This window comes from Micromys minutus, assembly GCF_963924665.1.
Source record: "Micromys minutus genome assembly, chromosome: 10".
NCBI classification, from domain to species: Eukaryota; Metazoa; Chordata; class Mammalia; order Rodentia; family Muridae; genus Micromys; species Micromys minutus.
In genome coordinates, this window is record NC_137979.1 from 66,608,775 (window position 1) to 66,632,467 (window position 23,693).

At 41.9% G+C, this 23,693-nt stretch overlaps 1 protein-coding gene across 2 annotated transcripts in view; it reads right to left on the bottom strand.

Annotated features, from left to right (window-relative positions):
• The window catches only part of B3GNTL1 (UDP-GlcNAc:betaGal beta-1,3-N-acetylglucosaminyltransferase like 1), a 50,326-nt gene extending 27,089 nt beyond the window's left edge, over positions 1–23,237 (bottom strand). Inside the window, exons 1-5 of one of the 2 annotated variants that reach the window (XM_080923883.1) lie at positions 23,148–23,237; positions 21,347–21,463; positions 21,160–21,259; positions 6,575–6,639; positions 422–487 (exon numbers count right to left, since the gene is read on the bottom strand). In XM_080923883.1, the coding sequence (XP_080780009.1) occupies positions 422–487; positions 6,575–6,639; positions 21,160–21,259; positions 21,347–21,463; positions 23,148–23,195 (396 nt within the window). In that variant the 5' untranslated portion in view covers positions 23,196–23,237. Of the gene's footprint in view, positions 1–421; positions 488–6,574; positions 6,640–21,159; positions 21,260–21,346; positions 21,464–23,147 lie in introns of those variants that run through there. The other variant, XM_080923882.1, reaches the window with a different exon arrangement.
• Positions 23,238–23,693: the final 456 nt, after the last annotated feature.

The following is a 23,693-nucleotide window of genomic DNA, read 5'->3' on the forward strand; positions in this document are numbered from 1 at the left end:
CTCAGGCTACTATCGGCAGTGAGGAGAAGTTGTATTTCCAGTTCCTACTCCTTCTGCCATCAACCAGAAGCATGTTTATCTTCAAAGGGAGCCATCCCTAAGGGCTCACAAACATGGCAGTCACAATCCCCTCTAATTTGACTAGCTGACTGTAGGATTCTTTCTAATCCCAAGAAATATCTCTATTTTTAAAAATTACTGGTGCCAGGTGGTGGTGGTGCATACCTTTAATCTTAGTACTCATGAGGAAGAGGCAGGCAGATCTCTGTGAGTTTGATCTACACATCCAAGTTGTAGGACAGCTAAGGCTACACAGAGACCCCTGTCTCAAAAAATATAAAAAAAAACCCAAAAAACAACAAAACAACACAAACTGGCATTTCATTAAAAGGGGGTGACAACATAGGAAGTGGGTACTCACACTCATAGGGTGCTGAAGAGCAGCTGTGTATTGCATCCTCACTCTCTGGGGCATCATAACATCATCCTGTATAAAGAGCACATTTTAAACACACACAAAGTGACTTCAATGCAGTGAGAATAGGCACATGGTCTAAGAATACAACAGCAAACAATGTGAGCAATCAGTTTAGATACTCATAAACTAGGACCTCTTTAGTCATCAAGGAGAAGCAATTACATAATTGATGACAAAAAAAAGGAAAAAAAAAAAGAAAGAAAAAAAAAGAAAGAAAGAAAGAAAGAAAGAAGAAAGAAAAAAGAAAAGAAAATTCTGGCAGTCTAAGAGTGGCTCAGGATGAAGAACAAGGGGACCCTCATGTGGCCGTACGAAGCATTAGAGCTGTTCTCAGAGGTGTTTTGGCATCATCCAGTAGGGCTGAAAGTACAGACTCCTTAAGACTTAGTGATTTTACCATCTGTGTAGAAAAGGTCCTCTGCCCAAGTAAGATTCGAACTGCGCTTCCCAGACATAGAATATTCAAGTCAGTATTAGAACAGAGAAACAAACTATATATATTACTGCTTTCAAAGTCCACTTAGTGGTGGATGAAGTTACAGCTGCTCAGCTCAGCAACTGTTTCATTTCCTAGTAAAATAAGGTATTTTCAGTGGATGAATAATCAACAAAGGTTAAAGTATTGAAAGGGGAAATACTTCTAAATTAAGGGGCCACCTGCCACTTTGGACTCCTTATGGTCAAAATAAACAGAGAAGTAAAGGACTTATGTTGAATGTCAAAATGGCTGACCCCAGAATATTGGAGAAACCAGATGACTCTACAAGGGACCCAGGAAGAGGTGAATGCAGAAGACTTCTCAAAGAGTCTTAGTAGTACCATGCTTTGTGATTAAAGCCAGTAAGAAACTACAAAAACCACAATCCAGGTACACGCTGGACCTTTTCGAGAATAAAGGTATGAGTCACCTTTAGATAAAGGACCAACTCCACTGAGGTGCTTAGTAAAGAATCATGAGATAAAGAATTATGAAACTGAGGCAGAAAGGAATACAGAAGTGCTCACGTCAAGCATCTGCCATGATGCTGTAGTTCACGCATTTGCTACAATCTGCTTCCAGCCACTTCCTGCTCAGAGGGACCTCAGGGATGGGCTTTTAGGACCACATTGTCCTCACCTTTTTTATTGTTTTCATTATGTGTGCATTTATTAAATAATGTGGTAAATTTTCCTAGGGTTTAAATTTAAGTATGTGATGGGATCCTGTGTCTGTTCTTTTGTCCTGGATTTGCTGATCTGAGCAGCTATGACTCATTCAGTCACCACTGAATGAACTTTGGGAACAGTTATAATAGCAATGACCACGTGATCAATTACAGAAATGAGGGTATCAAAGTCATAATACATTTCCATGTTAACTTGTTACAAACACATTAAGCAAATGCCTTTTGTTTTCTTCCTTCTGTTATTCCCCTCATTACAGTTTGGGGATGTCAGAAGACTCAACATCACTTGAGGACTGTGACTCTCTGGGGAAGAGCCTGCATATGTTCAGTTACACGAAGCATAGTTTCATGGTGCATCACAGCTGTACTTAACTCTGGCTGGACCCAAGCATCTGTTGAAGGAGATGTGTATGCATGCCAGGTTAGCAAAGGGTGGATATGTGATGATTAATTTTATGTGTTAACTTGAATGGCCTAAAGTGGCCTGGTGCTTATATCTGTGAAGGTGAATCTGTGAGAGATTAGCATTTTTATCAGTGAACTGAGAACACCACTACCACTACCACCCTTGCCCCTGCCCCAGCCTCTCTGGGCTCTGACTAATAATACACAGAGAATTAAACAAGCCTCCAGTTTTACACCTCAGGAATCTATGCAAAAGGCAAAATGCTCAGCACTGCTCTCAAGAACCTGAAGAAAATTCCAGTGTGATTTCTACCACTTCTGTTGTTGAGAGTCAGCAACTACAATAAGAGCAAAGACAGAACAAAAAGAATAATTATACTCACAGACCAAACTAAGGAGGATGTGGTGAACAGACATTCAGTCCAAAGAGTGAACAGAGAAGCAAGCACTAACCCTTACAGGCATGATAACAATAATATAAACAAGCTCTTTGTTTTTGGAGGCCACCAGAAAGAGAAGAAAGTGGCTGAGAGACTGGAGAATGAAACAGTCTTTTTTTGTAAATGAAAGAAAGGGAGAACTTTGATAACAAGCCAGGAAGTGTTGCTGCACCAGGGAAAAGGTGATCCCTTTCCCTTTCATGGAAGCCGAATTGACCTGCTGGCTCCTACTCCCTCTGTGGGCAGGCTCACTGTGATGGGTTAGCCAGAGTCAGCTGACATTTGAAGTACAGACTAAATGTAAGATGCTGTGTGCATCAAACATGAATGCAAAGTACATTCATCTCAGGGCTTGTGCCAAGGAATATTACCTGGAGCTTTCTTTTCACAGTGAGAAGTAGATGTGAAACATTACCACTGGCATTTCTGGAATGCATGAAATTACCAGAGGGGCTGAAACTCCACAACTATGAACAGGGACTCATCACTGTGGAATGATGGGGCAGCCTGAGAAAAGAGACTGGAAGTATCACAGAAAGAGCATCGAGGGCCTGGGGAGATAGTCAGGGGACTTTTCTGCCTTTCTAAAACATGGAGTTCAGTTCCCAGCATCAATACATCAAACTGATCGCAGCCACCTGTTACTCCAGCTCCTTAGGACCCAACATTCTCTTATGGCCTGCTTGGGTGCTCGCACACGCATGCACGCACATGCACACGGATACACGCACGCATATGGACATGCACACGAGCACACACACACACTATTTCTTTAATTAGCCAAGAGAACTGAGGAGAATAAATGATAGATAGGTGTCGAATGAAGTCTCTCTAAGAAGGGACCCTTGAAAATGACAGGTGTGGAGAGGCCTTGGGGGGAACATTAACAAATGAAGAATGTTAAAGACCTTAGCAAAATGTGCTTGCCACAGAGAACACAGTCACCTTGTTTTCAGACTTCCTGTGCTTGGTTTTCTGATGAGATGTAGAAACTTAGGGAGAGCCTTCCTGCAGGCCTAACCTCTGTGAACTGAACTCTGGAGAAGTGTGCAAACCAGTCACTTCCTGAGCCTGTTCTGAAAAGCGGTGTGCAGTGCTTTCCATACGCCAAATGGCTTCTTAACCCACAATAGTCTGATATGTGTGGTTTCCCCTAACCATCAACGCTGTCCAGCCCTGACCACGGACCTTAGACAGTACTCATGTGGTTGAGTCTCTGCAAAGGTCTTGTAGGTGTAACTCCAACATCTGTGGTTCCTTCCTAGAGGATTTCAAAATGCTTGTGACAAACGGATGCCACAGAATGTCAGCATACCAGATGTGCCACTGGATGTCACAGCAAATCACTGACCATCTATTGCTGGTCTGTGGGCCAAGCAGAACACACTGGCCCGATTTCCCAAACCAGAAGTTCTTCATATCACATCCCTTCCTCTCCAAACCATGCACATTCCCCATACTCCTACACAGCAAGAACATATAAACCCTGCATCACGTTAGACTGGAGGTGGCAGGTGTGCTATGGTTTCCCCCTTTCACTATAATCAATCAATCAATCAATCAATCATCAACTCGTGGTCCTACTTCATCTCTTTCAGTTTGTCCCTAAGAACCCTGAAGGGGATGACGGAGCTCTGTCTTGAGCTCTGTCTCTCTGAAGTCCTCTGTTAGGACTTGTCATCTGGCGCAATCCTTAGACAATCAGGAACAGCATGGAGCCCTGGCTATGGACTCATACCCAGGTCAGATGCCATATTACTTGGCTATAAATGGGGAGGGGGCAGTTCCAAGTAATCTGAGAGGTGCATAGGGCTCAGGGAAACATAAACTCTATTGTCAGTTGATTGGAAGGGACACAGTAAAGAACACAGATGAAAAGACAGATGATGAGGCCCAAGGGATTCAGTATAAGGCTTTCTATTCCCATGGGATGGGGGTATACTACACCCTGGGACTTTCACAGGTCTGCACCAGAAATCTTCTGAGCTCCTCTGTTTACAGAGATTTACAGAGGCTTCACCAGGCAGGTGTGATTTACTGGTTCAATCTCTAGCCCTGCAGCTGGAAGTGAAAGCTATATACTTCTGCTCTAGGTCGGGTTTTGGTGCCTGGCCTCATCCTTAGCAGCAGTGCATCAAATCACCTCTGACATTTCCTGGGCGCTATATCTTAAAACTGAAGTATCTCCCTAGTGCCTATGTGCCAAAGGTTCCCAGTTTAGTATTGCAAGGAAGTCGTAGAAGATCAATGTGATGGGGCCTTGTCTTAATGGAGGGAGGTTTGCTTTTTGTGATCCACTTCAAGACCACAATATGACTTTTATAACTTCCATTTTAAAGCAAAGTAAATCCATCTAAATTACAGTTAAGATTCACAAGAAATTCTGTAGTTCCCTCCTGAGAGCTAGCTATGAGAGAGAAAAGTAACCAAAGAGACAGAAATGGGATACAAGCCTCAGGTCCCATTTCTGCCTCCTACTCCATGTCTCCCATGAACTTCCAGAGCCAGTCATACACAAGCTCCGCATGAACATCTTGTTCTGTTTTCAGCTTAGGGGAAAAACTAGCACCTGAAGGTGGAGCCAAAACTTCAGGGTAAAACATAGCAGAGCAGCAGCCCACATAGGGCCTATTCTGCCAGACACCTGCACTGGGCCAAAACCAGTGACATTCCTCAGCTGCTTCCTAAAGCTGAAGTGGCTCTACACAGCTAATCCCAAAGCTGTTTAATAAATAACCTCACACTAAAACGAATAGGTCAAATGCAAAAATCACACACGGTATGTGACAGAGACACTTCCTCATCCAGCTGGCAACATCTGCCTTCAGTAAGTTATGGACAAATGTGCTATCTGTATACACTAAAGAAGACATTATGCAGAACTCTGATTTCAAAATGTCAGACCTCCCAAGGCAACCCTGTGGGTCAATTCTCGTCCCTTGCATGGGAGAGAGGCTTCATTTCCTGATCTATGCATTTTTTCCCACATCTATGTACCTGGAATCATCAACTAGAAACAAACAAAACTTGTAACAGCTGCATAAGCCAATGGCTAACATTTCCATGGGCCCTGCATGGAAATGCATATTTCTAAGAAGCCAGGAGCCCAACCTATGAAATAATTTATTTAAAAAGTTATATTTTTTTACAACAGACTTTGCTTTGCTTTATTCTTTTAAGGGCAGCACAGCTTGTACAGAGTCTCTGTTCATCCATTACAACCAAGTGTCCTACTCCTAAGAATTCCCCATAAGCATGACTATTCCCTGACATCTGTTAATGTTCTTCACCAGTGCTCAGCCAGTACACAGTAACTGCTTTCGGATTTCTGTCATAATAAACAGCCTAAGGCATATCTGCATACAAATCTTTCTCTAAGATACCAAGAGGTGAAAACTAGGAGGCAAGGCCACAAGCATTTTAAGTTCTTAAACAAGTTTGAAAACACAATACTATGTACAGTTTGAAAACACTTAATTGAGGCTGGGTATGGTGGTGTTCACCTTAAATCCCAGCACTCAGGGCAGAAGCAGGTGGATCTCTTTGAGTTTGAAGCCAGCCTTGTCTACAAATCAAGTATCAGAAAATAACCAGGGCTACACAGTGAACCCTGTCTCGGAAAAAAAGAAAAGAAAATACTTAACTTGCTTTGTGGGAGTATTTTGCTAATTTAATTTGTTTGGTTACAAACTTAAATTTTAATATAATGTTGATTGATTTGAATTTCTGTATAACACTCCCTGTCACCTACCCATCCTCTCCTGACCTTTACCTATGAACTGCTTCATAGTTTGCTCTAGCTGTCATAGACTGTCCCATTTCCATTTCCTGATCCCTTAAGTATCACATTTGCTAGCAGTTTGCTTACTTTTATATTCCTTGTTGTCCTCTGTTACATTTTATATGCTGTTATTTATTGTTAATTAGATGCTATGGCAGCACATAGCAACAACCTATTAAACTTGATTTTTGAGATTTACCATAACATACCTAAAAACTTATTTTTAAGAAACCTACTAAAATTTACAAACATTATTTAGTCAATATATACAAAGCCACTATAAACAAAACAGACAGCTACTTACTGAATCCAAAAAGCAAAGGTAAGACCCTGTGCTCTGTGCGATTGCTTGGTTTTTAGAATATCCAACTGTTAGAAAAAGAGAAAACAGTTCTCTTAGAATTTAGCTTTCAGAATAAAGCTCAGTGTACTTTACACCCAAAGAAAGCCAAGGTTATTTCACACAACCACCCAAACTTCAGGTACAATTTTGAAGGAATAAAAGGAACTGAAATAGAAAGCAATGTCTGTGTTCTGTGATGAAATTAGAGAATGCCAAGGATAAGACATCTGGAACTATATTAAAATAAATCTCCTTGAGGAGAGTGTAAAAGTCTGCTTGCATGGGAACAGCACAAAGCACACTTACGTGTGACTGACTGGTTGGTAAATGCTCCGTGGAAGGCTAGCTGACCAGTGTGAGGTGGCTGACAATGTCTGCAAATCTGCGTGTGTGCACACCCAACCCAGGTCATTGCCTAAGTATGTACTAAGCATTCAGTGCTCAGCACAGACCCAAGAGAACTTTTGGTCATGATTAGTCATCCTAAAAATCCAGAGCTGGGGCAGCCTAAATTGAAGGAACAAAACAAAAACGAACAAAACAACTTACTTGACAGTGTTTCCCACAGCAGTGAAGGTGACCCTTAATGCAGGATAGAGCACAGGGATCAGACCCAAAGAAGCAGACCTCAGGGGACACACAACTCAAGCAAAGAAGTCCTTCTGGGCTAAAGAGCTGGGAAAGTGGTTGTCCTGGATGGAGAATCCAACTTGGCCTCAGCTTCAGGGACTGGTGATGCCTTATCCCCAGGGGATACATTTTAAAGTATTTTACAAAATCATTTTCTTCAATGATACTACAAGTGATTTGTTAAAAAAAAGTAAACTTCATAGTGGCAACTCAATGAATGGTTCTAAAAAAGCACAAGAACTTAAAAGACAAAAATCACCACAAAGAGGATTCCAGAGAGAACTGTGCTGTGACTGGCGCAAACAGAAAAGCAACAGTGCTGTGCAGAACTCTGGGTGCAGACAAGTTTAGGATGAAGAACAGACAGATTCTGGAGGAACTGACCGTTGGGCTATGAGGGCTCAACTTTGCTCTACAGACAGGAGACTTACAGAGGTTTAGAAATTTGGGGCGCTGCAAAAAGTGACAAAGTCAGCTGGAGTGCCAAAGGCAGATCCATTAAAGGGTATTCAGGCCAGAAGAGGGCGCTAATTCGGCTTTAAGGAGGGTGAACTCTGTTCCTAGAAAAGAGATTAGCAACACCTGAATCACATCACCAGACGGTTACAGTCTTGGTGCCACTAAGAAAATTACACAAAGCAAAATAGATGTGTATAGAGTTGAAACAATAAATCTCTTTGGTATTTGAAGTTGAGACAAGCTTAAGAAAGTTGTCAGTCCCGAGGGAACATCAGCCAATCAGCCAAATGTGTACACACACACACACACACACACACACACACACACACACACAGGGGTTGGGGGAGGAGAGAGACAGAGACAGACACCAGAGGTCAGGAGGAACAATGCTATGGCTGAAAAGCAAGACACAAGACAATGGGAAGCTGTCCTATTTGCTCAAACCCCCAAGATCCAACCCAAACCAGCATCTTTCTTCGGGGTTCATATGAAGCAGCAGTTTAATTTCCAGCACTAATCTCTAGAACTTGGCCAGTCCAAACCAGTTAGCAATGGCCCAGATTTTGAAAAACCATATGTGTAAACAAAAGCAAAGGAGAAGAAGACCAAGAAAAGTAATGTGATGCCTCCTACCCTGAGACAGAGTTGCAATCAGCAGGAAACCCTGGGGCCATCCCTGCAGTGCAAACCAAGCATATAGAATAAACACCTCCTCAGAGCCTCAACAACAAAAGCAAGAAGTCCTTCTTCACAAGCAAGCAAAAATTAACAGAATTCTGTCACAAAAGTTGCTTATGGAAAGTCAGATTTTGAGAGACTGAACTCTTGAATCTTTAATGAAGGGGGTCCTAGCCCACTGGGGATGCTGGAAGTTTCTCACAATGAATCTTGTGTTTGGCAAAGACAAGGAATTTGTTCTAATATTACTGCCTTGAAGAAAGTCAAATGTTTGTGTGGGGGCTCCATGTTTGGGGAGGCCAGTCCCTTTGTGAAGGTAGTCGGTTGCTATGGCTCCAACAGGAAAAACCCAGCCCCATGGAGATACTAACATTCCTCACTCCTGGAGAGGAGCAGTAGGCTGTGGTTCATTCTGCCTTTAGCAAAAAGCCACATGATAAAATAAATGTATTTCTGTTGTTATATAATTGTTATTTTTTTTAAAGTGAGTCTTAACCCACTACAAATAATCCAGCATTCCTGTAAACAAAATGTTTGAATTTATCTAATGACTAAGGTAACATGTCCTACTTGACATATTGCAGGAAAACATGTCTTTCCAAAGAACCAGCTAAACTCCACTGTGCCATACAGGATTGCCGTGAATTCTCATCCACTTCCCACGGACAATGAGGAAATGTCACTTCCGACACCCCACCTGGGGTCCTTAGTTTTACACTGTCCTTGTCATAGACAGAATGCATTCAGACACAATATGACTCAGCGACAAGCAATTCAGGTTTTATGAAAGACAAAGTCCATTTTATAAAGTGGAGACAAGAAACATAGGTTATCAAAATGCCCTTTCCGTTTGATGAAAGAAGCTGTAAAATCCCTCTTAACCAAGGGGGAGAGAACGGCAAAGAGGCCTAGAGAGGCAAGAGAGAGAGGAGGGGGCAAGCAGCCCCTTTTATAGTTTCAGGTCACTGGGGTGGAGTATACCTGGCTACTGCCAGGTAATTGAGGGGTGGGGTTTACAGAATCCCAACAATTTAGTTTCAGATTCATGTTCCAGAAGCTAAAACATACATTGTGTAGTGACCCGTGTAGTTTTCTATTTCAATGTAAAGATAATAAAATTAGGGAAATAATTTCCAGAAAATATTAACATTTTCCAAATGCACAAGACGAAGACAGGGGGAAGAGGGCTGCCACTCCAGGGTCTCCTTCCTCAGACTCTGTCCATTTCTCTTTTGAGGCAGGTCTCTCATGAGCCTGGATCTCACTAAGCTCTAAGTAGGCCTGGCAAGCTGTCCCAGGGCTTGGCCTTTCTCCAAATAGGCTACCACACCCGGCTTTTTTGACACACATTCTGGGAATTAAATTTGGGTCTTCACACTTGCAAGGCAGACACTTTACTGACAGAGCCATTTCTCTAGCCCTGGAAAGCAGTTTTACTTAACTTTTGTCTTAAATATTGTTCATGCTGTTCTGCTTCCTCAAATAGCACTCTCTTGACAGACCAGGTTCGGCTGAGTCTTAGCAACCCGGTAGTGCTGACTTCAGCTTCCAACATCTACCCTGTACTTCACCTAGAACAACAAACAAAAGATAAACTAAACATAAGCAGGAGACTGCAGAGGGCAGTAACATCAGCACAGCAGGCTTTCAGACTGGGAGCCAAGGAAATATTAGCTACTTTGAGAAAGCAGACAAACTATGTCCAAGGTCCTTAAGACACTGAGACTCCGTATTCCATGCTGCCTAGATTAGTGTCTGAATATTGGGGGATGATGATAAACCAAAAGCTGAAATGAGAACTGGGTGAACTCACCGGTGAGTTCTTAACAATCATCAAGTAAAGCAAACATGGTAGCACAGACTTCTAACAACAGGAGGCTGAGGCAGGAGGATTACTCAAGGCTGATGCCAGCCTGGGCTATACAACAAGATGGTGATGAAGGAGGGAGAGCAAGCGAGCCAGTAGGCAAGCAGGCAAGGTAGGCAGAAAGGATCACCAAGCAACAGGGGTGGGGTATGGATGAATCACAAAGTGATGAGAAAGGGGGCCGAGCAGGATCACTAAGTGGCCACAGAACCACAGGTCCTCTACTATCCACGCTCCTTAAAACAACCATCAGATACAACATTAGCAGCAAAAGCCAGAGCAGGAAGGGAGGGTGGCTGTGTACCACCAGGTCTGGTAACAGCAAGGCTTATCTCTTCCTCTTATTCCTTTTCCTGAGAGCCATCAAATTACCCCAAGCACACTCATACCTCCTGCTTCCTCCACTTTCTACCCACATAACTCTACTCCAAGATCTCCAAGGAAGCTGTTAAGAGCCCAGGCTTGGGGAATTACTAGCAGCAGCAGGCCCTATATATCCAGGCTGTCCCAATGTGTGCTCTAGAGGGAACCCTTACCTCCTGCTTGCTGCCCTTTAAATACACTGGAACTACACAGACCACCCAATTTGGACACTGTCAAAATGGGGACAGGGTATATGTGCTGGCTTGACACTCAACTTAAGCTAGAGTGATCTGAGGAAAGGGAACCTCAACTGAGAAAATGACTTGATTAAATTGGCCTGTGGGACATTTTCTTGGTGGATGACTGATCTGGCCCAGCCCACTGTAGGTGACACCAACCCTGGTTGGGCAGTAGTAGGGTGTTATAAAGTTGGTAGTGGGGTACATGAGAAGGCAAACCAAGTGAGCCAGGAAGTACAGATAAGCGTATTTCTCCATGGTCTCTGCTTCTATTTCTGCCTCTAGGTTCCTGCTTTGAGTTTCCACCCTGACTCCCTTACTGATGGATTGAGTGTGCACTGTAAGGTGAAATAAACCCTATCCTTCCCAAGATGCTTTTGTTAATGGTGTTTATTACCACAACAGAAACCTCACTAAGATGGTATGCTGCTACTCCTAAAACATTAGAGCCGTGGCTTTCAACCTCAAGTTCATCTCAGACCCCTGGGATACTTCCCCCACTTCCAATGCTGAAACAGTATTCCACACAGAGTCTGTGAGAATGTTGTAGGCAGGACTTAGGCACCTGGGGTTCTAAATTATCACAGATGGTTTCAAATGCAGCCAATCCTGGAAGCAAGTCACCAACTTACCAGCTCTACACAGCCGGAGAGATGGCTTAGTAAGTATAAAGTACTTGCCACCAATGCTGAGGATCAGAGTGTGATTCCAGAACCCATATGGCAGGAAGAGAGAATAAATCCCACAGTTATAGTCTAACCTACATGTGTGCCCTACACATGTGTGCCCTCACACTCATACCCACCCACATTGTAAATTAAATAAGTATTAAAAAATAAAATTATTTTTATTAAAAAGAACTCCTAGCCAGAGGATCTAGCTGTCACTAATGACATGACCTACCCCTGTTCTAATCTTATTCACTGAATGAGGCAGACTCTTTAAGTCTAGACCTTCAAGTCCCCGACTTATTACAATGAGAAGAAAGACTGACTATGAGGCAAATAATTTAATCTTGAAAATAAAGGGAAAGAGAAACAGAAACCTTGACCCAACATAAAAAATTTCAAAACCGAAGTATTAACTATCTTTTAAGGTATCTTTCAAAGAAGATACCTTTAAAATAGCAAGAATCATAATGATACACTACAAGGTAATGAGACGATCCTTTAAATTATGAAAAGTTATCTTGTCTCTAGAATTCTTTTGCCCAGACAAACTAAGTAGGACTTTAAAAGGCACTGCAAACAAGCAGGGATCTTAAATACTTTACCATCTCTATCCCAGGCACAAAGATCATTTTAAGTAATAGCTCTGGAAAGCTAAAGAGATAAGGTTAAGAAGAAAACATTTTCAATGGGAAATAAAGAAAAAACAAGATGTGAACAGAAACCTGTGTTACCATGGAGATTAGATTGTTCAAGGCTCTATGAGATTATAAAACTCAGAAATCCAGCCCCAGGATACTGATGCTCCCTTGCATCAGCACCTATGCTGTGGGCCAGATGCTTACAATACTGTTAACATTACTTCTATGGTCTTCCTGCTGGAATATACTTACTGGCAAAGCAAGCAGTAAAAGAACTAGGAGAACAGACCCTCCACAAGCTTCACCAATGTAACTACATTATAGTAATAACAAAAGCTCCAGAAGAAAGAACATGCTTTCACTAAGCAAAGCAGACATTTATTTGTAAAAAAGATTGTTTTGGTTTGGGGGTTTGGGGTCTGATAGGCCTTCATCACTGGGAGGTGTGGTAGTATGGTGAAACAGCAAGGCTCTCTCACATCCCAGGCTCTGGCTGGCTATCAGGTGGTCATTTGATTTCTTCTACCTAGTCAGTGGCATTCAGGGCTATGACATCTTGTCACTTTACATCATTGTAACTGCATGCTTTTTCTACCTGTCCTCTTTGTTCCCAAAAAGAATGACTCTGAGATTTAATATTGATTAATAAATGCTTAGGCTAATAGCCTTGCCTTTGTTCCCCAACTAACTCATATCTCAATAACCCATTTGTTCTACGTCTGCCACATGATTGGTCACCTCTCCTCAGGTTTATGTGACTATTCTCCAGAGTTTAAGGCAAATCCTGCCCCTGACTCTTTCCTAGAATTCCCCCACCCTACCTTCTAATGTCCTACCTTCTAATCCTGCCTCAGCTCATTGGCCAATTTTCTTATTGATAGGTGATGCTTCCATACAGCATATCAAAAGTTCTCTCTACACATTATCCTTCTAGACTTCTCACCTCATGCCAAGAAAAACTATAAAAGTAAAAAAATAGAAAAACCAAATAAAAGTATAATATCTAATTAGGATTAAACCATCTACATAGAAAGTCCAAAATACTGTGTGAAAATCTAACAGAAGGCAGAGGAAGCAATAAACAATTAAAGTTGGTTAATCCCACCCCAGGATTCTAACCTGTGTAAACTGGGTAACAAGATGGCAGTGCAGTCAGAAACATGACAACTTTCAGGAAACTCACTTCCCATCTATATAAAAGAGGAGGGGCCATTCCTTCTCTTTTCCATGAAAATCTGAAAAAGAGAAATGAACTGAATGGAATGAGAAAAAAAGGAGGAAATGGGGGAAAGACAGAGAGGTGAGAATGAAGGAAGGGGAAGGTAGAGAGAAAAGAGCTTCAAGATGAATGGGTAGGAAGCACCCTCAGGGGAAGAACTGGAGTCAATAAAGAGGTAGAAGAGAAATCACATCTGTATTAATCACAGAGCCATCTGCCAACATTCACATTGTCAGAATAAGACATAAAATCCGAAAAGATCCACTGCCAGAAGACAATCATTATAAAAAATGGTTTTAGAAGTCCTTCAAGGAAGAAGGACAATTGTAAGATGGTGTCTTAGGCAGGGTTTCTATTCCTGAATAAAACATCATGACCAAGAAGCAAGTTGGGGAGAAAAGGGTTTATTCAGCTTACACTTCCACATTGCTGTTCATCACCAAAGGAAGTCAGGACTGGAACTCAAGCAGGTCAGCTGATGCCTTGTAGGGATGTTGCTTACTGGCTTGCTTCCCCTGGCTTGCTCAGCTTGCTTTCTTATAGAACCCAGGTCTACCAGCCCAGGGATGGCACCACCCACAAGGGGCCCTCTCCCCTTGATTATTAGTTGAGAAAATGCCTTACACCTGGATCTCATGGAGGCATTTCCTCGAGAGAGGCTCCTTTTTCTGTGATAACTCCAGCTTTCCTGGGCAAACAATAGTAGACAGAACAAGTTTGTGATGGGGACAGAGACTAAATAACCCCAGAGGCAATAGGTCTTTCTTGGTACCAGAGAAACTGGGTCTTGGAAGGTTGAAAAATGTTTCTGCAAAACAGCCCTGTGGGACTCCCCCTGTGGACAGATCTAGGCTATCTTGGTTGTGTTTTATTGCTGTGAAGAGACATCATAACTATGGCAACTCTTATAAAAGGAAGCACTTAATTGGGGCTTGCTTAACAGTTCCAGAGGTTTCAGTTATTATCTGCATTGCTCAGCATTTTGAGAAACATGGCAGCACACTGGCAGACATGGTAGTTGAGATTCATCAGGATACAAAGGTAGCAGGAACAGAGGAACACTGGGCCTGGCTTGAGCTTTTGAAACCCTAATGTCCACCTCTAGTGACACACTTCTTCCAACAAGGCCACACTTCCTGATCCCTCTCAAGGAGTGCCACTCCCTAGTGACCAATACAAATACATGATCCTATAGAGCCCATTCCTATTCAAACCAGCACAATGGCCAAGAAAAATTAAAATTAGCAGAGCTCGGTCCACAGATACCCTCATAAGATACCCTGAAAAGATAAATAAATAAATAGATAAATAGATAAAGAAAGAAAGAAAGAAAGAAAGAAAGAAAGAAAGAAAGAAAGAAAGGCAAGCTGCAGAGGTGATGGGGACAGGGGCCTGACAGATTTACCACTGAAAACACTGACTTCAGGAACTGTCTCTTCAAAGGGGCCTAAATTTTACTGGATTAGTCTCTGCATCAATCTGTGCCCCGTGGTGTGACTGAACACAAAACAAAAACAAAACAAACAAGACAACAACAATAGCAACAAAGCAGAGCAGTCAGCAGTTACTGAAGGTGAAGGAATGGAAAAAGAAAGGCGTCCACATCCAGCCAAGACTATTGCCATCCCAGGTAACTTGCCTCTGAGGAACATCACCAAGCAATATCAACAGCAACCAGATGCCTGCTCTCTATATTGTCATGTTCCGGCAGAAAACAGAAGGTGTGAAAAGAAACAGGAAAGCATTCCCTACACTCAGGGAAAAGGGCAGATAGCAGAAACTTCTGGTAAGAACAGCCAGGCATCAGGTTTTTGTTTTTGTTTTTTGTTTTTAAGATTTATTTATTATATATGAGTACACGGTGGCTGTCTTCAGATGTACCAGAAGAGGGCATCAGATCTCATTACAGATGGTTATGAGCCACCGTGTGGTTGCTGGGAATTGAACTCAGGACCTCTGGAAGAGCAGTCAGTGCTCTTAACCGCTGAGCCATCTCTCCAGCCTCAGACATCAGGTTTAAAGCTGAAAGCCGAGGCAGTCATTACAAATACATTAAATGCAAGCAAAGTCATGATTGCAGATAAAGTGGCAACAATGTCATATTTTTCAAAACAGCATTCACAGAAATACAGACATGACAATAAAGAACTAAATAAAATCCCTAGAGCTGCCAAGTATAACAACAGAAATAGATTTTTAGTAGTAGACTTACAACTACATTGACACTGGAAAAGTTTGAAAACTTGAAAATAGATGCATAAAGATTTTACTTATCGACAAACAGAGAAAAAGGAAGTGAAAAAACCAGAGAATATAGAACACTATTGAGCACACTATGTGCACGTGGTATACACTACAAGTGGCAATAAGAAATAAGCAAAAAAACTAACAGAAGACAATAATGGCTATAAAGTCTCCTGATACATTCAAACCAACAATGTCATTTAGAAAGCCAAATAAACTCCAACTCAGAAAACAAATCACAACATTTTTTTTAAATGCCAAAAGATAAGACTGTGTCAAAAGATATAACTCTCCATACTTACAAAAAAGGAAATGACTTGTCACTTACAGGGCATAGTAATCAGGGTTCCAGGGAAAAGCAGAACAGGTAGAGTGAATACATACTAAAAGAGTATTTATTGGGCAATCTATCAACGACTAACCACTGCTAAGATTCCTTCCTTGAGGAAGATATACACAACAAACTACTGTTCCTCCTCAGGTCTCAACAACAAACTGAGGTATGATTTCACCAAAGCCCACCTGAGGAACCGATGATTTTATTAAATTTACCAACAGAGAAATGGGTGAGGGGTTATGGGCAGGATTTGGCCTTAAAGTGGCCATGTTGGAAAGTCTGTCTGCAGGGATGACAGACAGCATTCCTGGGCTGCATAGATGGAGGCCCCTCCTCTGGTCCTTCCACACTATATCCTCTAACCTTCCCCCAAGATACTATGTAATTAGGACAAAATTGCATACAATAACATCAAGTAAGGAGTTTGAGAGGTGTGAGGAACTGAAGCTAAAATGCTATTAATTTGACCTAGAGTAATAAGATGACTGCTATAATCCCCATATTAACTAATTACAAACACACAGAAATGAAATAAGAAGGGAATCAAACAGAACACCTAGGATAACAAGTAAACACCCACAAAAAGCCAAGAGTTACAGGATCGAGAAATGAACATAAGAGAGAGAAGACATTTAAATATCAGAACATCTAATAGCAAGTGTTCTCCTTATAGGTGAAATACAATTATATTTAAGTGGATTTAACTCTCCAATTAAAAGGCAAACAGTGGCAGAATAATTTATTTATTTACTTGTTTATTTATTTAGATTTTTAGAGACAGGGTTTCTCTGTGTAGCCCTGGTTGTCCTGGAACTTGCTCTGTAGACCAGGCTGGCTTCACACTCACAGAGATCTGCCTGCCTCTGCCTCCCAAGTTCTGACATTAAAGGTGTGTGCCACCAGTGCCTGGCTTAGGCAGAACAATTTTTTAAAATTACTCATCTAGACAGCTTACATCTACAATCTCAGAGTTTGGAGAAACTGAGCTCAGAGAATCCGAAGGTCAAGGCCAGCCTGAGTTACACAGTAAGACAAAACAAAACAAGATAATAATAAATTATAAAAATAATAATAAATAATAAAAAGTCTCAAAACATAATAATACATTTTAAAATGACTCCTTTAAATGTAAGAGATTCAAAGGCACACATGAGCTGAAAGACATCATGTAAAAAATATCCCATGTACTAATCACAAAGAAAGCTGGGTGGCTGTGCAAATACCAAATAAAACCAATTTTATTCCTAAATTATTTTAAGAAACAAATAAACTAAACCCTTAACAAGAAACAAACAAACAAACAAACAAAAAAACCCCACAACATCATTATACTGATAAAAAGGTCCATCAATCAAAAAGACAAAAATTATGACCAGAGAGCCTCTGAGTAAATGAAACAACAAAGTAACCACCATAGCTAGATGGAACAAAAGGGAAGTCTCAATCACTGAAATACATCAGTTCCAGCCTTGCCAAGAGCACAAAGGGTTAGGGGTGGAAACTCTGGACACTATGTCAGGAACCTGAAGGAAGCAGAAAAACTCCTGACATACAAACTAAGAAGTGAGGACTCAGGAACAAAGCAAAGAAATAAGCCCAGGATCCAATGGCTTCACCAATGAGTTCTACCAAACAAGAGAATTAGCACAAGGGGCTGCTTGCCTCCTCCTCCCTCTCTTGCCCTCTTGCTCCCCCTTGCTCTCATGCTCCTCCCCCTTCCTTTCCCTCCCCCTTCCCTTCCCCCTTCTCTCTCCACATGCTCACGACTGGCCTCTGCTTCTCTACTTCTCTACTCTCTTCTCTCTCTCTGCCTCTACTACCCTCTTAACTTTCTCCATGACCTGAATAAACTCTATTCTGTACTATATGAGAGAGAGAGAGAGAATTAACACTGGTCCTTCTTAACTATTTCCAAAATTTAGAATACATTCCACCTCCCCAAGCTGTCTAGAGGCCACGATTCCTGACATCAAAGCCACCAAAATATAGTGTAAGAACTGGAGACCAAAAACAACATCCCTTATAAACACACATATAAAAATCCTTAATAAAAGCCACGTGTAGTGGCTAACCCTTTAATCCAGAAATCAGGAGGCTGACGCATGTTAAGTTCTAAATCAGCCTGATCTACCCAGTGAAAGCTTGTTTAAAAAAAAAAAATCTTTAAAACGAAATGGGGAAATAGCTCAGTTAGCAAAGTGCTTCCACACAACCATGAAAACTTTATCTCTACCTCCCACATAAAAAACAGAGCATGGTGCTATAGATTATAATCTTAGCCCTGGGGAATCAGACAGAAAGAGCGTTAGTCAACTAGTCTTGCCCAATCAGTGAATGCTAGGTTTAATAAGAGACTGTCTTAGTTAGGATTTGTATTCCTACACAAAATATCATGACCAAGATGGAAGTTGGGGAGAAAAGGGTTTATTCAGCTTACACTTCCTCACTGCTGTTTATCACCAAAGGAAGTCAGGACAGGAAATCACACAGAGCAGTAACTTGGAGACAGGAGCTGATGCCACAGAGGGGTGCTGCTTACAGGATTGCTTCCCCTGGCTTGCTCAGCTTGCTTTCTTATAGAACCCAAGACTACCAGCTCAGGGATGGCACCACCCACAAAGGGTCCTCCCACCCTTGATCACTAATTGAGAAAATGCCTTACAGCTGGATTTCATAGAGGCATTTCCTCAAGAGAGGCTCCCTTCTCTGTGATAACTGCAGCTTGTGTCAAGTAGACACAAAACCAGCCAGTATAGAGACCTTGTCTTACAAAATGAGAATAATGATAAACATTCTTGAACATGTAGACATGCATGCATATAATACACACACACACACACACACACACACACACACACACACACATCAGAAGGAAAACTACCTCTACTTCTTAAGTAATACATGATACTCTCTTAAAAATGTATTTGTACAAATGAATAAATTAACCAAAGCTGTAAGATCTACAGTATCAACAATAAAAAAAATGAGTAGTCCAAGTTGGAAATTAAGAAAACAATTTATTTAGCTGAGAATGCACATTGGTGGTTGAGGGTTTGCTTGCATATGTAACAAAGATAAACAGAAAATAAAACGAAAAGCTACGATAGCCAAAAACATGAACTTGTACATCTCAAACTTACTGATACCTGACAAGAGTCTCAGGACAACCATCTGGATAAAGAAGTCTCTTAAGAAAACTGTGGATGACAGGCATGGTGGCACATCTCTCTAATCCCAGCTTTTGGGAGGCAGATGAATCTCTGAGTTTGAAACCAACCTGATCTACAGAATAAGTTCTAGAACAGCCAGGGCTACACAGAGAAAGAGAGAGAGAGAGAGAGAGAGAGAGAGAGAGAGAGAGAGAGAGAGAGAGAGAGAGGGAGGGAGGGAGGGAGGGAGGGAGGGAGGGAGGAAGGGAGGGAGAGGGAGGGAGGGAGAAGGAATATAGTGTATAAGAACTGTTGACTGGAGAGATGACTCAGCGGTTAAGAGCACCAACTGTTCTTCCAGAGGTCCTGAGTTCAAATCCCAGCACCTAGGTGGCAGCTGAAAAAAGTCTGTAACTCATCTCCAGGAATCTGACTCCCTTCTTTGGCCTTGGGCACCAGGTACACTCCTATGGTACATAGACATACACCCATAAATATTAAAAAAGAATAGTGAATGGTGTTGGAACAAGATAACACCTACAGATTCTTCAAAAAAGATAATTAGTCAGGGGACTAAATCTTTATAAAAATTAACAGTCCTGTCATTTATAAGAATTAACTCACAGTGGACTGAAGACCAAATATAAGAGATAAAAGAATAAGAATCCCTAAAGTAAAAAAGGAGTAATTTCTTTACCACTTTAATGTAGCAATGGTTGTTTGAGATACTGACACCAAAGGCATGCCATGAAGAAAAACTAAACTGGATTTAATCAACTGTAAACTTTTGTACACCAAAGGTAACTACCACAAGAGGCTAAAAAGACAATCCAAAGAATATAAGACAGTGTGTGTAAATTATACATCCAATATTGCTCTGGTATGCCACATAGATACACTGTTTCTATAGCTCAGCAATGAAAAGAAAAACTATTCAAGGAAACAATGGACAAAGAGTTGATCCAAAGATACACATAGCCAGAATGCAAACACAAGACTCAATATTATTAGCCATTTGGATATGCAAACAAACCCACAATCAAATGCCTCACACTCACTAGAATGACTAAATAGTAATTATAAAAGAAAACAACAACAGATAATAGCCAGGATATGAGTAAAAGGATCCACTGGAAAGTATAAAATAGATTATACTGAGATTAACAGTTGGGCAGTTCCTCAAGTTGGAAAACATAAAATTATAATTTCAATACAATGTTCATGTATTCAAAATTAGGTGAAAATTCAGTGTTCCAACAAAAACTTGTACACAAGTATTTGTACTGACGCCATTGACAAGAATTTCCAAAAATCGGAAAAGATCTAAACACCCATCAACTGATGAAATGGATAAACAGAATATAGTTTATCTGTACAACTGAATTATTCTCTACTATGGAATGAGGGATTGGTATGTTACAACAGATTAATATTAATAAAAGTGTGCTTAAAGAATTATAGACATGAATGACATTGGCAATTGCTTTGAACTAGAATAACCCATGAACTTAGGAGAGCCATTTATCCAAGATCAAAGCAGGAGCAGATTTGGTATGTGGTGAGGGTTTCCTGATTCACTGAGCTAATTTCTCCTCTGTAAAGGATGATTTGTGCCTCTTCCATAAAATACTAATCCTATTTTCATTCATCAGTCTCCACCCCCACAACCTTATCATCTCTTAAAGGCCATACCTTCTAAAATTTACTCACGGATTAGGCTACACCTACAAATTGGGAGTGAACACAAACACAGAGACAGCAATAAATCCTTACCAAAGAAGGAGAAACTGACTGAATGGGAGGCAGTGGTAGGCAGAGGCAGATCTCTGAGACTTCTAGGTCAGCTTGCTGTGTGTGTGTGGAGAGAGGGAGAGGGAGAGGGAGAGGGAGGGAGGGAGAGAGAGAGACCCACTTGGTTCTCAGTAGGCAGCAGACCTGGAGATGACCAGCATGCTTTTTTTCACCAGGATACTTTTCTCCAGATTCTAACAATATGAAATCACTTAAGTTTGTAGGTTGCTAAGAAACCATAATTACAATTTAATATGTTACCTCCTCTGGGAGAAGGAGAGTCATGGCCTCCGATGACTACAGAGATGCCAGAATCTTCCAGTTTCACCTTCCATTTTTCAATGATTGCCCTAGACTTGTCCTGCAAGTATGACACATCAAGTCAGGAAATGTCTCTCAAATGTGTCCTGTAAAGTATTAAATCACCCAGCAGCTGGCCCGTAAATACCTTGCTGGCATCGTTAAAAACAGAGAGCTCCATGGTGCCTTCAAAATCTTGCTGTAAAACAGACATCAAGCACTCATCCAACCATTGCTCCGAATTGTGCACCGGGAGGATTATAGACTAGAATTCAGAGAAATAGGTTAACAGCCATGGAGGACCGCACTCCCTTCAGCATCCATGAAATGTGTATCCTACAAGATGAAGCCCTATTTCTCCTCTCTAAGCTCTTGACATTCATTTGGTCCATAATATTTAATAGGTCTTAGGTAAACCCTTAAGTTCTTGATGCTTTTAAAAATTGTTCCACTTATTCATCTGTTGTTAAACGTATACACATGACTACGAGGAACAAATTCAGATTATCAAGTTTGGTGGAAAGTGCCTTTACCTATTGGTCTCTGTCCTCATACCCCCATACCCTGAAGGGAGTGCTTAAAAGCAAAATGACCCCTCAATGGTGAGTCATGACTTTAATCACTAGGCAAAAGCATCATCATTCTGGTTAGACATCTGTCCCCTGCTTGTGACTCCAACAGTGACCCCTTCATAGGGGTCATTACGGGTCATCAAAGAGCCAAGCTGGACCAAGAGGAGAGGCCCTATTGTTCTACACTTGAATTCTGGCACCAGCGCCTTTTCTCAGGGAGTCTCGCAAAGTCAAAAGTTTCTAAAGTAGTGTGGAATAAAATCACTGAAACCTGATAATTTTATATAATATAGTACGTAGTAAAGAATAGCCACAGAAATTAACAGTTGGCATAACCCTCAAATTAATGTGGGTGTTTCTGAGCAGGGACACCAATTGGTTAGGTAGGTGTGAACATATATATATGCATGTTACATAGCTATATACAACACAGACAATAGCTTGTCTACAGACAAGGCCTACATAAAATATAGACAATATCTACATAGATCACTATAGGGAATGTCTACATATAACACACTTTAAATTACTGAATCTGAACATGGTTATAAGACGCTTATAAAGGAGTGTTGAAGACACAGTTTACCAAGTTCTTTACCAATGAAATGTTCTTTGAGGAGGTGATGATCCAAAGGTATTTGTGTTTATCCTGAAAACATTTTGCTTAAAGACTTTTTATTCCTTATTTGAGCTACTGGGAATTAACCCAGGGCCTTTCACATGCACGTCAGAATTACGCTCCAGTCCTCCGTACTTACTTTGGAAAGGAAAAGAACATTTTTAACGTTCTCAAGACCTACAAGATTTTAACTGAAGAAAGGTGCTGTGAGTCATATTTGTTATCACTTAAGTGTGCTAAAGGGTTTCAAAATCATCCTCAGCTGCATATGATGCAGGCCAGCCAGAGCTACAGACCTCACAACATAAAAAACGATACAAATTTCTGACAAAAGGCCTCGGTTTACCGGTTTCCAATTTCAGTTAAGACTTGCACGAAAAATAAATCACTTGGCGCTGAGCCTGTGAACCACACTTAATGTGCCCTGGCCTCTGACATCTAACCCACCGGATAGGTAATAAGGCAGGTGTGGCATGCTGGCGAGCGGGACTACGGGGGCGCCCTAGAGTGCTGGGCAGGTAGGGGTGCTGGTTAGTGTACAGTAGAGCTCGGTCAGGAGCTCCATCTGTACACTTGTCCACCTCGGAACGGAATGGTGGGAACCCTCCAAGCTGGGGCGTTCCTGAACCTGTGGCAGCGTACAAGAAACCTAGCAACTGCGATCCTGAGACAGGATGACTACTACCTGAAGGGAGGGAGAAACAGCAACGGAAGAAGGGACAAGAGGGCGGGGCCGTGTCTCACCCGGCCAAACCTACCACTAGGGCTAGCGGGGCGCGCTTCGTGGCGTCCTCGGGTAGTTGCATAGCGCGGCTCCACTGCCCTTCTCCTACAATCGCAGTTCTGCATAGGAGGCCAAAGCGTGCACAGAAAGCTCCGGGAGGCGGTGCACAGATTGGACCACTTCCGATTGGTGCAGAGCCACGTGGCTCGCTAGGGACCGGTGACCTTGCCCATGGGGAACTGGGGGTAGGTTTCCAGCTTGTGAGGAGGTGGGACGGGAAGAATAGCCACGTTCTATTGGTATAGAGTCACGTCAGTCAGTAAGGGAAGGCGGTACTTCGAGCAGAGTGCCCAGTGAGGCCTGTCGGTGTCCTATAGATGTTGGGACTCGTGGAGCGGGAGGGGCAAGCTGGCGATCTTGGCACGAGCAGCGAAGGCCTGGCTCGGGGTGGCCAGTGCGGACTGTGGGCGGGACCTGGACGAGAGAAGGGTTGGGCTTCCGGGGGCTGTGGGCGCTCCTGCCTTTCTGCCCTTGTAATTCTCACTTGCTTTTGCGGCTTCTTGGCCTGAGGAAGTCCTCC